The 15,791-nt window shown below is 40.1% G+C and overlaps 1 protein-coding gene across 2 annotated transcripts; it reads left to right on the top strand.

The window, feature by feature from the left end:
• Nucleotides 1-8,324: 8,324 nt before the first annotated feature.
• On the top strand, nucleotides 8,325-12,469 carry LOC115423136 (uncharacterized). Of its 2 annotated transcripts, none has more exons than XM_030139884.1 (5): nucleotides 8,325-8,584; nucleotides 8,726-8,822; nucleotides 8,908-8,958; nucleotides 9,977-10,171; nucleotides 10,826-12,469. In XM_030139884.1, exons 2-5 carry the CDS (start codon nucleotides 8,759-8,761, stop codon nucleotides 11,263-11,265), a joined length of 750 nt encoding a protein of 249 aa, XP_029995744.1. In that variant the 5' UTR covers nucleotides 8,325-8,584; nucleotides 8,726-8,758; the 3' UTR covers nucleotides 11,266-12,469. The 2 variants fall into 2 exon arrangements, with proteins under 2 accessions (XP_029995744.1, XP_029995743.1); XM_030139883.1 differs by having other exon boundaries at nucleotides 8,325-8,601.
• The last annotated feature ends 3,322 nt before the right edge of the window (nucleotides 12,470-15,791 follow it).

Genomic DNA, 15,791 nt, shown 5'->3' with positions numbered 1-15,791 from the left:
AAACCTGTGAGGACAAATAACTTGTCTGCTTCTGTGAATAATCATTCCAAATCAACCACAAAAGTCCCCAAATGACAAACCATTATCTTTAAAGGTTTTCCTTAAAAACACTTCACACACAAAAAAAAAACAATGTTTCTGAATTCAAACACCATGATCATTTGCAAAGTAGGAACGATCTCTAATCCTGTTAGGGACTTTTAGTACAGTTTTTAAGTAAAGCTCAAAGCTAAACCCTTAACCCACATTTAACCCTTGATATCATTTGCATTTATTCTTTGGGTTAATCTGGAATGTGTTTTAGAGTATGGGGGAGAATATCTGCATATTTTATTGTAATGACAATATAATCATTATTTGGTATGAATGAACAAAAAACTTGAATGACCACACTGACTTTTCTGAACTTTTATTGCTGTCATGGGATTGAACCAGTGCCAGTGCTTCAGTCGTGCTCTTTAGAGGTTGCTATTGCATCAGTTGTCCACCAGATGTCACCGTCACTGAAGTCTTGAAGCTTTGAATCTTTTTCGACACAATTGTTAGGAAAGCCTCAGTGCTTCATGAGGCTTCACTTGCCCACCACTACTGATTGGAGTGCTGCAGAAATGGTTTTCGTTCTGGCAGGTTCTCCTCTCTCCATACAGTAACACCAGAGTTCTGTCCAAGTCACCATCAGGTTCTTGGTCACCTCCCTGACTAAGACCCTTCTACCACCATTATTCATATTGGCAGACGTCCAGCTCTAGGAAGAGTTTTAATGGTTCCACACTTCTTCCATTTATCGATGATGAAGGCCACTGTGCTCACTGGGTCCTTCAGTGCTGTAGAAATTATTCTTTACCCTTTCCCAAATCTGTGTCTTGATACAATCCTATCTCTGAGGTCTACAGACAATTCCTTGGACTTTATGACTTGGTTTGTGCTCTGACATGCACTGTCAAGTATTTGAGAGAGGTGTGTGCATTTCCAAATCATGTCTGATCAGATTAATCTACCACACATAAACTCCAGTCAAGTTGTGGAAACATCTGAAGTGCTGATGAGAGGGAACAGAATGCATCTGAGCTCAATTTTCAGTGTCATGGCAAATGCTGTTGTGAATACTTATACACATGTTATATTTTTGTTTTTATTTTTTTTTTACACTTGCAAAACAAACTTTTTTCACTTTGTCATCATGAGGTATTGTATATAGAATACTGAAGTAAAAATTGTCACAAAAGAAAATGTAAAAAAAAAAAAAAAAAACTGTAGTGCTGTGAATACTTTCCAAATGCACTGTATGTGTAATCTTCATTCTCATTTAATTGGCTCATTGTTTTTCTTTCCAGCAGTAGAGAGAGAAAAGGTACTGTGTAGAAGATCTAAGGAGACGCAATGCACATTAAAAACGCATTAAGTCAACTTGGCTCCACACAAGCATACTCTTTGTCCCACATTTGGCTCGATGGATCCTGGTTGGCCTATCTGTGCCTGCTCCAGTGACTGCATATAGCCATCCATCAAAAGTGTTTATATTGATACTTTCACCAGCAAAACATTTGGGTGACTTTTCCCTCCTCTGTTGACGTCTAATCAGTTCACTTACAGTGCTGTCATTATGGCTAATCAGGTTTTCCTCTCCATGGAGAATACATCAGTGGAAGCAGATGCTACGACGCTGGCATCTCCCTGAGCTCAGTCATGATGGATACCTACTGCCACTCCTCTGCTTTCCTCTCCTCATTATTAACATCCAGGCCGTGTCATAGGTTTAAATTACACCCTCAAAGTATTCATCTGAAGGGCTTCCCTAATCCTAATGACAAATGGCATGGAATAACGAATGACCACTAGGGTTAGGTCATTCGTTATTCCATGCCATTTGTCATTCAGATTAGGGAGGCCCTCATTTGAAAATGTGAAACTCCACCAGCTCTCATAGCATCATTCTCTTGGGAGAAGATGGAAAAGCTGTGTATGTTGAAAGACACTTAGGGGACAGACAACAATTTATGCATCTACCCAGTACTGTGTGAGAGACTACTGAGTTTATCCATTCCAGCATATATGCTAGAAAGCAATAAATGACCTAAATGTTCTTTCAATGACAAGTGATTACATGTAATAAATAGACAGCCCAAATGAGATTCTGGTATATCCCTACAAAGTATAGTCAATACAGGAACCGCAGCGTCACCCATTGGTTTCTGAACAATCATTCTGATGCCTGCAAGTGGTGGTTTGGCCATCATCATCTCACACCTCTTTTCCTCCAAATTGGTTCCAGGGCTGGTTTGGAGCCAGTGCCTGGCTTAGCGCCAGTTCTTCTTGTTTCCACTGCCCAAGCACCAGCCAAACCAGTTCCAAAGTGGTTCCAAACTGGTGCCAGGCAAGCACCAACTCTGAACTGGGCTAAACCAGGGCCAGACTAAGTACCAATGACGTGACCCCCTGCGTCATCAGTCGGCGGGGTAACAGACCAAAACAGGAACAGTGAAAGCTATGAACCGTCATTTTTAAAACTACAACCAGAGGATTTTTAGTTTAGTTTAGTTTTTAGAGTAAGAGTAATAGATGGCAAAAATAAGCAGCAGTAGACTGAGGAGCAGACCCAGTGATTTCTGGCACTGTAGGCTTCATCCGAAGTCCAAGATGGACTACATGGACCACAAAAGACAGCTTGGATGCAGCGGACAGCAGAAAAGAACCCCGCATTTCAACCTGCTGGACTGGGTTTTAGGGGACCGCTGAATCCAACTACTGGTGCACTGAACTTGGACTCAGCAGACACAGACTGGAGGCTTTTGATTGTGGACGAGTCTGTTGTTCAAACAGCGACAAACAATACTGGTATGTTTTGTTTCTCAAACGCATGGTTAATGGCTAACAAAAAGTCATCTATAGAGATTAAAGCGAGCAGCAAACATTATGGATGTTAAAAACGCTAGCTACTGGTATGCTAACAACAAGCTAACATCATTTCCGTGTTGTCTCTGAAACGCTGTTTCTTTGGTGTGTTCATAAAAAGCAGAACTGAACCCAGTAATTAACTGAACTGTGTTCCAGTAGACAGGGTTATGGTTCTAACAGTAGTTACCTGAACTGTGTTCCAGTAAACAGGGTTATCGTTCTAACTGTAGTTAACTAAACCGTGTTCCAGTAGACACTGTCCACATTGGGGAGAACATGTCCAACTAACCACGGTTTGTTTGTTTTGTTCTTTATGGTTTGTTGTCCATGGATGAGGAGGAAGTTTCACAGCAACACCACCTGGATTTTTCTTCCCTTTTGTAAAGTTTTTAAAGCATTTTTTATGTTGTTTTTTTTTTTTTTTTTTACTTCAGTGTGAGTAAACCCATTTTAATTGCATAAAGTTAATTTTGTCTGTGTCTTCCTATGTCTCACATAAATTTGGGTAACAATACTGTTCTGTTGACCTCACTAATTATCTGTTTACAGACTATCCTTGCATTATGTTTCTACGTTTGTCATATAGAAACCCACATATTTATGTTAATCACACATGCCATAACGTGAATATTTGTGTTTTTTGCCTGTGGATTGGAATATAGGCTTTAAACACAAGAACAGGGCTTGCTCTGGGCAAGCATCTCCTGCACCAGACCCAGTCACGTGGTCACATTTTACAATGATGTAATGATGGGGCTCTGACTTGGCTCTTGACCTATGGAAAAGCAAACTGGTTCTTTGGAGGCACCAGGTTGGAACCAGTTAAGCACCGGCACCGAACTAGCACCAAGTTCTTTTTGGTAGAAAAGGGGTATAAAAGAACTGTGCTGCTGTTCAGTGTTTCAAAACATTGTAGATACAAGACAAATAACTGATTAAAGTTTAAATTCTGCAAACTGAATGAAAATGGTACACATGTTCTAGGGCATTAACTGAAAAGTCGGTCTGTCGATGTGTCGACGTCTGTGGCACAAGTCGACGTTACTTTGGAAGGGTCGACTAGTTGTGTGTTATTCTCTCTCTCCCTTCCTGACAGCGTGCGAGCCATCATTCAGCGCGTGTCGATATGCTCATCTTTACACATGAAAACATGGAGCGCAGTGAGCGGTACTGATGCGCAGATCACTGACTGTGATCTAGAAAACTGTCATCTAAGTAATGTTCTGTGAACCATGTAAGCACCACCAATATTGAATAATAATTTGGACAGCCAGTGTATTTAGTTTATTCTGTTCATTTATTTCATGAAGACAATGTGCTCTTTTCTTTAACATGCTGTGTGTCTTGGCTGCCACGGTCTTAACCTTTTCCCACTTTATGTTGTTAATTTAAATTTAAAAGAAAATTCAAGGTATCGACCTATGTTTTGTTTTGGTTAAATGTCTGAGAAGGACTGCTAATGCTTGAACGTGTGAACGTTTGTACAAGTTGCTCATTGTTGAACAGCTGTGTGTCTGTGTTGCTCCTCCGCTGTCAAAGTGATGACGTCATCATACGACAAGTCGACTCAACTTCGACTTTATTGACAAATAAGTCGATCTGAAAAAATCTGAAGTCACTAATGCCCTAACATGTTCACCATATTACAGTATACAGAGAGGCAGGGTGAATAAAAAAGATAAATTCCCCTACTGCTTAAAGCTGTGTGTGACTTTCAGCAAATCTGTAAAACCTGAGTCATAGCCTTAATTATCACAAATCCATAAGTCTTTCTGTGATTATGCACGGACGAATCTCTTACCTCACTGTGAACAGTTTTGAAGAGTACTCCACCATAAACCGTCCATTTGTTTACAAACAGAGCTGGTAGGTCACTCAGGCATTTTCGAAAATTTGTCGTGACGGTCATTGTGGGAAGCGGAGCTCCACACAGTTTCAGTAGCAAGAGGCAATGAAGCCGTTTCCGTGTTTGTTGCCACTTAGGTCATAATGAGGCTGTGTGGAGCTCCGCTTACCACAATGCACGTTACGAAAAATTTCCAAAAATGCCCAACCAAATGATGCCATCATTTCATTTAAACAGACATTACTCCGGAATGAAGGTGAAATATTCAAGGACTTCAAGGATTCAAGGATTTTTATTGTCATTTTCACTGTGCACTTACATACACAAGATAATGAGATTTCGCTCCTCAATCTGTGACTACAGTGCAATAGCAACATCAATAAATAAATAAACATAATTAAATAAAATGGAATAAAAGCTTCATTATAGAAATAAAAACAGATACAAGCAGTCCATTCTTCCATAGTGCGTTCAGTCTCTTGACAGGTGACTAACTGCCAATGGTGAGTGTGGGTGTGTATGTGGGGAGTCCACAGTCCATTAATAAGTCTTATAGCTTGGGGAAAGAAGCTATTCAGCCTCCTGCTAGTTTTGCAGCTGATGCTGCTGTATCTTCTCCCTGATGACAAAAGGGAGAAGATATGGTGGGAAGGATGGAGCAGGTCCATGATGATGGAGGTGGCTCTGCTGATGTAGCGCTGTTGGTATAGCTCCATTAGGCAGGGGAGTGGGACACTAATGATCTTGCTGGCTGTCTTCACCAGTCTGTTAAGCTGCTTTTTGTCCTGTCCACTGCAGTACCCAAACCAGGAGGTGAAGCCATAGGTCAAGACACTTTGACAGTGTCCCTGTAAAAGGTGGTGAGGTGTGTGGTGGGGAGGCCTGTTTTCCTGAGTCTGTGGAGGGAGTGGAACTGAGCTTTTTTGAGGACTGCCGAGGTGTTAGAGGTTGAAGTGAGGTTATCGTCAGTGTGAACCCCCAGGTACTTCACACTGCTGACCTTCTTCACAACAGTCCCGTTGATGTGTAATGGTGCATGATCCTGTTTGCCAGCCCTCCTGAAATTGTTAACAACCTCCCTGGTCTTGTCTGCTTTGAGGAAGAGGTTGTGGGAACTACACCATGAACTCAGCTGTTTCACTTCTTCCCTGTACGCAGGCTCACTGATATCCTTAATGAGGCCCACCATCATCATATCATCTGTGAACTTCAAGATGTGGTTGCTGCAGTACCTGGCAGTGCAGTCAAAGGTGAGCAGCCTGGAGAGCAGGGAACTCAGGACACAGCCCTGCAGAGAGCCTGTGCTCACTGTGATGGTCTTTGATGTGTGGTTGGTCTCCCTAATCAAGACCCTGGGAAGTAGGGCTGCGCAGGGTGCTGCAGCATCCCCCTCTGGATCACAGGACAGAACATTCCAAATGTATAAATTAAATAATTAAATAAAGTCATTGAGTCATTGACTCACACACCTCACACTCATGCAGGTGCATGCAGACGTTGTGGAACAGCTGGACATCCAGGAGACGGTGAAAACTTTCATCAGTGTTACCTCGAATCGCAAAAACACATTTGGAGCATCAGCTTAAGGTACGGGTACCTGCTATAACAGTAAACCCAGAGTTTGATTTGTGAAAAATGTAAAGGTGGAAATGCTTCTGAAAAGTTTATGAAAATAAATGACAGTCAGCAAGCAGTATGTGAAGAGTCTACTTTTGACCTTATGAAAAAACATATATGTAAATTGTAAATTGTGGGAAAACACTGTTGTTTAGAACGTCATAAAATGTGACCAACATTAACCCTTTCAGAACCACGGCTAGCACCACTCACACTCCTGTCACCTATTGTGGGTTCACCCATCAGTGTCTATATTTTAATTGCTGTTTTCATCTAGTGTTTCTAGTGTCAATCCGCAGAGGACTTTTAATAAGAGGGGAGACAATTCATTTCCCAGCCCACATCAAATCACACTCAGACTGTGCATAAACAGGCCTAGGTCTACTCATCATCACCTCAGTTTGATGAAACGTACGTCCGTTGTTTTCCTTGAATATTATTTATCAGTAGTCCATGCTCTTAAAGTAGTCTATTTTGTAAATCTTGCTTTCTGAGCAGCCAGTATAGCCTACACACCAGCCAGTTGTGTTAGTTTGTGTTTCGGATTATTGTCTACTTTGCAAGTGAACAGTTGTTGGTACTTGCTGCAGTATTGTGTAAATCTGGCTTTTCTATGTGTCAGTGCTCAGTCAGTCACTCATTTGTCTTATATTTTGTGTAGCTTGCATTTTTTAATTATTATTTATCTTACCCAAGTAATAGTCAAACAATGTATTTTCATCAGTTGAAAAAACTAAGTGATTTTGCATCACCGTTTGCATGATCCTCACAGCACATCCCATTTGAAATGGATTCCCACAGCTATGTCCCTAACTGTCTACTGTTGCTGAGTCAAGAAATGATAGACCCAGTTGCAGATGCTGTGGTCCACCTGTAGCAGCTGCAGCTTTTTCACCAGCTGCTACGAGATGATGGTTTTGAAGGCACTGCTGAAATCTATGAACAGCAGCCTGGCGTAGGTGTCCTTCTGCTCAAGATGAGGTGGAGCATGGTGGAAATTGCATCATCTGTGGATCTGTTTGTTCTGTAAGAAAATTGTAGGTCCAGGTCAGCAGGGAGACAGTTTTTAATGTGTTGCATGACCAGGCATTCAAAACATTTCACTATAGGTGTGAGGGCCACAGGGCAGAAATTAGAGAGACTGATGGGGTTTGTTTTTTTTGGGACAGGAATGATGGTGGCACTTTTGAGGCAGGTGGGCACCATAGCCTTTCCGAGTGAGATATTAAAGATGTCTATGAAAAAATCCTTTAGCTGTTCGGCACAGTTTTTCAGAAAGCATCCAGGGATGTTATCTGGCCCTGCAGCCTTGCATGGGTTGACAGTAGCCAGGGCTTTCTGTACTTCCGCTGCAGCACTGCTCACACATGTAAAGACAGGCACGTACTGTGCTGCATGTATGACCACACCCTTTCTCATTTGCTTCATGTTATTTCCCATGTTGCTTAGTTTACTTAAGTTGCTATTGTAAGGCAGTGACACAGTCTGCAGTCATTACTTCATAAGCCACATTGTAGTGACTTGTGTTTTGATGATATGATCAACTAAATTATACATGTGTAAAAAGCTGAAGAGGCTGGAACCGGAAAAAGGTACCTGGTTGGATGTACTTCTGATCAGATTGATCTGAAATTACATCAACATCACTGACATTCAATATACAAGTCAAGACAAGTACAACTCAATCAGTCAAATTCACTCAAATTGAATTTATACAGTGCGCAAAACACAAAAGTTATCATATGATACTTTTCATGTAGAGCTGATCAAACCAGACTCCTAAGCCAATTCACAGACACCCAACAGAATCCTCCAGGAGCAAACACTTGGTGATAGTGGTGAGGAAAAACTTTCCATTAAGAGGCAGAAACCTGGAGCAGGGGGATAGCCGATTGCCTTGACCAGTTGCGGTTAAAGAGAGAGAGAGTGTTTTAATAGAGGTACTGGGTGGAAAGTACAGGTATTTGTGTTGAAATGCAGCAAAAAATTTTAACAAAAAAATAAATACTTAAGTAAAACACAGAAACGGAAACCTCCACTGAAGTACAGTAATGAAATATTTCATTACTTCCTAATTCAGCTGCAAATACTGTTGTAATACTGTGATACTGACTCAACACTGGAAAGTCCTTGCTTACATGTTCCCTGCTGAGGTGGTGTAATGACTGTCTTAAACCAACATCTTAGGTGACACACTGAACAGTTTAGATACAATGATCTGACTTGGTAAGACAAAACAGATGGTGAACCAGCTTTATCATTATTTATTAATGATACGTAGTACATTGCTTGTCTTATTACATTTCTATCACCATCACTTTATGAAGCTGTGATGATGGAGTTATGTCTTTATGTTTTACCTGACAGACAACCGATTGGAGCTGAACGCCTTTTGTCATAATGGCAGGAAATTTCCCAGGAAGCTGTTTATGCAGTGTGTTTGGTGCAGGGATATTTATTGCGGGTAAGTAATAGGAATATTAATAAATACACATTATCATTGCCTATATGCTTTTAAACAAAAGCATTTTGTATGTATCATCCTTTAGGGTGCACTGTTCTTCTTGTGAGTGCATTTCCAATTGCTGAGATTGCTATTGGTAAGTGAGCCACTATATGTTTTCTTCTCACTTTTGACAATTCCAAAGACTACTTGTTTTCTAGCCATCTTTTCTCAGTTAGCATTTTCCACACCATTTTCCCTTTTTCTGATTTGGGATTATATTATACACAGCCTGGACAAATATTCCACCAGGATTTAACTTGGCAAATAGTTCAGTTCCTTCCATTGGATAATTACTGCAGTGAATAATATGTTTCAGCTACAACAAGTTCTTTAATCCTAACTGATGCAGTGAGTAGGTTGTCCTTTCAGAAACAACCATCAGTTTGATAGAGAGCATAAAGATTAGACTGTGTTTCAGTGGAAAAAAGTCATGTGGTCTGATGAGCCCAGAGTGACCCTGTTCCAGAGTGATGGGTGCATCAGGGTGAGAAGAGAGGAGGATGAAGTGATTATCCATCATGCCAGCAGGGCAAGCCTGTGGGGGCAGTGTTATCATCTGGGGTTAGTTCAGTTGGCTCTATATTCAACAACATTATGAGTCCAAAAAAAAAAAAATAAATAAATAAATCTAGTTCCATTACGTAAGCCTTTGGAAACAATCCCAGAGAAGATGCATGCCATAATCAAACCACACTGTAATCAAAGATGTTAGAGTGAAATATTAGAGTGATTTATTTTGGCCAAGCTGTGTACATACTAAATCCATAAAATGAAATAATATGAAAAATGTTTCACAGACAAGATATGTGTAAGGATGTAGTAACCTGTAAATCGTCATATGAAAACCACATGAAAAACAAACAAACAAACAAAAAAAAAACAGCAATATAGAGATATTTTAAAGGAATTTGAGCATGGTACATTAAAATAACTGAAAAATGGTAGAAGTCACCAAATTTACAGCAAACCCGATATTCAAAATGATCATGACTGTTCCAAAATCTGATGTTTTTGATATTGCATACAAATGCAATGAACATACACTAGTGTGTTGTCATGTCCATATGAGGGTGTGCTGTACTGGTGTTAGAGTGTGTCCTGTGTGTGAGCAGGTGCAGTGTACATGTATGAGTGTCCAGCAGCTCCAATGATTCCAGTCTATGTGATGGTGTGTGGGATATTGGGCCTGCTCCTAATGAGTGCCTTAGCTTTGCCAAACCTCTTCTGTCCCACGAGGAAGAGCAACATGGTGTTGACTCTGTGGAACTTAAGCCTGCTCCTGGTGTACATTATCTGGTTCCTCTACGGTAAGGGACACATTGTGAAATGCTTTAAAGCTTCTGTATTCAAGTCATACGTCACCTGGGACAGACGACTGTCTGTAGAGTCATTACTGTGTTAAACTTACATGTCATATTTAAGTGCATTATGTATGTGGAAAATTACTAAGGAGAATGAAAAAAAATATTCTGAAAAATACTAAAAATGCAAGGACCTTCAGCGTGAAATGAGACATGACCATTGGTCTGTAGAGTTTGTTATTCCTGCATATCCATCCCAAAGCACTAGGGTTTATCACTGTTTAACAAAGTCATGCGACCAATGTCACTTTATTTTCTAAATGCACTTATTGAGACAACCATAAGAGGTAGCTCATGACAGTAAGAGTGTGTTATAATCAAATCAAATAATGTCATGTATTGTTATTTTTCTGTTGAGGTCGGCCTGTCTGTATTTGGTAGTCACAGTTTTTACTGTTGAGTCAAAAGAATTGTAGTTTCATTGTATTATTTGATGGTCCATTTTTTCATTATTATTATTATTATTATTATTATATTTTTTATTATAATTTTTTTTAAGGATTTAAAATTTGAGACTATGTTCTTGCCTTTTAAGACAAAATCCTCCTTTTAATGTGCATGCACTTAATAAGAATTTATCCAATCCCTTTACATTTTCAGGTAGCTACCAGATTTATTCTATATATCCACCCAATTACGACAGGAACACTGCCACTATGCCTGGCAACAAGCTGAGCAATACCACGGAGAACCCGACCCAAGGTCCTGTAATCCTCAACCAGACCCGGAGCCTTCCGATCCTCAACCAGACCCAGAACCTTCCAAATGTCAACCAGACCTGGATCATCACTACCAAGGTGCCAGCAAGGAAGCTGTTACAGCTCTGGAGGATGAGCACAAGAGTGAATAAAGAGAACCTGAACCCTCCACATACACACCAGGTTCTGCTTCTGGAGCCATACTGTGATCGAACTGTGTACTTGTTTTCTTTCTGGACCACCACACTGGTGTATGTGTTTGGAGGAAATGCCCTAGTCATTCTTATCTGTATTTGTGGTTTCATGAAAATTGGCAACATGCTTACAAAATATCTTTTTTAAAGCACTGATGTCTAGAGACTGAATGAATATTGTCTTGAAATAACACACACCGATGGCCAATGGTCTCTACTAATATATGACGCCAACAACTCATCTTCTTATGTATTTCATATTGTTTTCAATATAATTACTCCATTTCACCTATTTAGTTAGGTTCGTGATGTCACATCACTGTTGTGCCAAAGATAAACAATTACTTTTTTGAACCTGATAACCTAAATCAACTACATGCTCCATGATTGTCTAGCAACTATCAAAGATTGCATAACCACCACTTTCCTTAATCCAAACCCTAAAAATGCAGAAATCATTCTATTTGGGCCAGATAACTTAGCCACTTCCATTGATTCTATTCTGTTGGTTGCTTTCATTTCATTACTGCAGCTACCTCTACACCTCTTTCAGTCAATCAGCTGTCAATTGTTTATAATTAGTCCAAAAATCCGCTTCCAGGTTGTTATCATGATGAGGTTGTTAGTCACACATTAACCCAACACTCACATCCCTCTAGTCTATTGGCTTCCAAAAAGAATTTAGAATTTATTTCAGAATCCTGTAACATTACATTTAAAGCGCTGCATCCATGGCTTTGCTCTCCAACCTTCTGACATATTGCTCTCTTTTCTGTTCTGTTCCCCACTCTAAATTAAAATAGAAAAGGCAATTGTGATTTTCCTGGTTTTGCCTCAATCTGGACTCACCGTCATTAACCTTTCATGTGCCAAGGCACTGGACTGTTTCAAGCATCTTTTTTAAAATTCACCTTCAGCCTTTTTACTCCTAATACTGTACAATGTGTAAATGTATGATATGACAATGGCAGCAAACGGTTCAGTTTGGTCAGAATCAGATGAAATTCCTGCTGACTTAACAGGGACCCAATTAAAAAATATTGTGTGTACTGAGCAAATTGTGATATGGTTATTGAACTACTACAATGTTCTAGTTAGGATATGGCTGGTAGCAAGGACATTTATCAACTTTTCCACTTCAGTTCTGTTTTTATCTATGTTGTACATCTAGTAAGGAAATGTATGATTGTTAAAAACCAAAGATTTAAGCTTTCGATTGGTAATTTAAAGTTTCCATCTGCTTGTTAAGTCAACACAAAGGTTTCACTGAACGTGGACAAGTCAGAAAAGCCTCAGGTTTTAAAAGAAACCTGCATTTATTTGTATTTTTGTTCAACTAAACCTTGGGAAAGTATTTTTGCTTTGCACAGACACTTGTTCCCTTGTTTATTAACAGCTTTAGAAATAATGGACACGGATATATCCCCTGAACTTTTTGAAAGGCTGTTTTGGTCCACTACAGTTTTTACCATCCAAAACCACAGAGACGCGTCAAGCACTAGAACCAAGTGGGAAACTGTCGCTCAAGCTGAAACCTGTTTTCCTTAGTTTAAAACGCCCACAAGCACCTCGATTGGCTCTGCTGTTTCTTGTGTGATTGGACGTCCCCGCTGTCACTCCATCAGGTTGTAAACAGTGCCTGCACTCCAGCGTGCTGGGAAATGGAACGTTTCTGATGTCCAACTTGGTAAAATGCATTGAAACGCTTGTCCAGGCTGGAGGTCCTTGTTGCAAGGAAGTGCCCCGACCTCACCGCGAACTACAACATGACACAACACAACAATGGCGGCACACAGTGTACAAGTTTGCAATGAAAAAAAAAAAAAAAAAAACTTCATAATGTATGATTAGCTCATCCATTTCGCTTCTTTCATCTCGTTTGCGTATATGAGAACGCTGTACTGTTGACAGTCAAAATGCCTCTTCAGTATCAAAGCAAATAAGAGCTTAGATCTGCAATCTCCATGTTTGTTGTTTATGTTCAACATGGATCACATGGAATACTCTGAGGTGGGATGTAGTTAACTCCAAGTGAGATATATTCTACCCTCCAGCACTCTGGAACGCAGCATTATCCACCAGTTTGCTAGTTGGCCTCCGTGTTTATCTGCCACTTGTTAACATGTGGGGTGTTTGTTCTGCCTGAGTCACATCAGCAAGACGGATTGTAATATCAGACGTTTCATTTACATTAATGTTTGAATCGGTGTCCATGTGCCGCACATGATGTGTGTTTGTGCCTGCGTGTGTGTGTCTGTGTTTGATGATTAGGTACAGCCAGGATGTCCAAAAAAAAGAGTCGACATAAGACAGTTCATTAGAAGTCAAAGTGTAAGTTATTCAAAGGAATGCATTATGCCCATCCTGCAACACCTTCACTGGCTCCCAATAAAGCAGCAGATCCACTTCAAGATCCTCCTCATCAATTACAAAGCTTTCAATAATCTTGTAAAGTCTGTTTGAGTTTTATTTTTGTAAGTGCTGATAAATAAAATGTATTATTGTAATGTAAAGTGATTTCCAACCAGGGTAGTGAACTTAAAGTCACCTAGTCAGAGCCATTCAATAATCGCCCAGAGAAAAGTAGTGCAGTACAATAATCTATATTCCAAATAAAAACAATTCATAACAGGAGAAAAAAGATGTGAGCTGCAGCCGGAGAAGTTCTGCGCTTATCTTAGTTCAGAAGAGGCCCCCACTATTACCCACTTCCACATAACATAACAAGCTTAAGGTTCACCACAAACACAAGACCCCAGCACCCTCTACTGGAGGCACTGCAATTAACACATGGGTCTTATTTCACACCCTATTCAGCGCGGCAAACCACGTGAGCCCCACAAGAGGCAGGGGTCTCCCCTTCACTGCTCTACACAGGTGATTCCCCCAGCTAGGCTCCTGCCCACCCCATCCCTCACATTAAAACACATACACTCACAAATATACATAAAATAAATTGGCACTTAACTTGCCAGCTTAGCGAGACCACCCCCCCACCCCCCCGGGGTCTGAGCTTGAGGCGCCGTCCAACTCCCCAGGGAGCACGGTGGCGATGGCGCAGAACTGCCCGGACCTGGCACTTTACTAACCCAATTCTAACTACCCTGCAGGAGGCGTTCAGCCTCCCCTCCAGGCGCTGGAAGAGCTAACCCCCTGTTCTAACTGTCTTCGTTGCCGGTTGCCGGTTGCCCTAAACAGCCACGAACGACACCCAGCTTTTTCCCCACAGTGCCAAGACACAAGCTTTTCGCGTGCTGCTAACCAACTGCCTTTTAAATCCTACACCCAGAGTCTCTCCCTCCGGTAATCACACACCTGTTCCCAATCACACACCTGTTCCCAATCCACTCTGCAGCAGCAGCTCACCTCTAGTCACATCACATTATTATTATTATAACTGTAGAGCCTCAACAACGCAGAGATTTTTTTAAAAGTTTATATTTTTAATGCCAGAGATACACTTTTGATTATTTTTGTATTTATTATTTTCATGTATTATTTGTGTTGAAAGGCAGTAACTGTTTAAAGAACACCAACAATGAAAGTTTATTACAAATATGATTTTATACATTCATACTCATCATAATTGTGAAACTGTTTTTCCTCAGACTATAACTGTACCATCAAAATCGATGATTGTTGCACCCTAAATTGTCCCACTGTGGATGTCATTCATCAATATATTTTTTGATATTCCTATTACCGTAGAGTTGATGTCAGGGCACTGTTCAAGCAGTTCTGCCCCCTGCCCCCCCAAACACACACACACACACACACACACACACACACCCCAGTCCACAAGACACATGAGTATTCACGCCCCCCCCCCAATTCAAATTTCGTCCCTGATAATAACAATAATGTAGTGCCATTTCCTGTTAAGATCTGTGACTCAGATTGGACTGACATGCCATGAGGTGAGTAATGTCTGCACTCTGTTATTGATCCTATGCTGAAAACAAATGTCTTCATCGTCATCCACTTTATCGTGACTGATTGCTCAGAAGATCATTAGCACCACCTTGTGGGTAAATAGCCCAAATAAACAAGAGAATGAATACGTTGTATTGATAGCACTAGCACTCTGTGTCATTAATACAGTTCAAAAGTTGTTTTCACCACATATGTTAGAGATGATGATGTTAAGTCAAGGAACTATTTAAATGATCACCATTGAAACATTTGTTTTGGATTAATTTTCTAACAAATGTTTTAAACTGGATGATAGATCTGAAATGTCTTAAAACACTGATTGTAACCGTAACGATATTGTTTATTTTACGCTTTTTCTTCAGGCATTAATTATTTTATTTATTTTTCAGCTATCTTCATTTTATGCTTCTAGTTTGTTTATTTATTTATTTTTTAATTTTTGTTATCTTTCCTCCCTCTTTTCTTCTTTGAGTTAGCTATTTTCTCATGTTTTGGTTAATTGATTAATTTTCTGTCATTTTGTCAAATCTTTAAAGTAACGTTATTTTGTTTTAATTATTGTTCTATTTATAAAGTTACTGACTTCTGTTGACTTTATATTTATTTTCTTGATTTTCATGCTACCTGACATCACATGAAAACACTGATTTAAACAGGACTAATGAACCCTAGCTCATGTGTCCTATGTTCTCCTGCTAACATGCTACTCCTCTTCGTCCGCTGTTCGGCTTTAGCTGTATT

Source organism: Sphaeramia orbicularis, chromosome 7 (genome assembly GCF_902148855.1).
Source record: "Sphaeramia orbicularis chromosome 7, fSphaOr1.1, whole genome shotgun sequence".
NCBI classification, from domain to species: domain Eukaryota; kingdom Metazoa; phylum Chordata; class Actinopteri; order Kurtiformes; family Apogonidae; genus Sphaeramia; species Sphaeramia orbicularis.
Note: the sequence above shows the minus strand (reverse complement) of the source record. Positions and strands in the feature narration are given on the sequence as shown.

Excerpts from the sequence above, each read along its gene's own strand:
- LOC115423136 (XM_030139884.1), top strand. The coding sequence starts at position 8,759 with ATGGCAGGAAATTTCCCAGGAAGCTGTTTATGCAGTGTGTTTGGTGCA. Across the intron at positions 8,823-8,907 it reads TGCAGGGATATTTATTGCGG|GGTGCACTGTTCTTCTTGTG; the intron begins GTAAGTAATAGG and ends ATCATCCTTTAG. Across the intron at positions 8,959-9,976 it reads AATTGCTGAGATTGCTATTG|GTGCAGTGTACATGTATGAG; the intron begins GTAAGTGAGCCA and ends GTGTGTGAGCAG.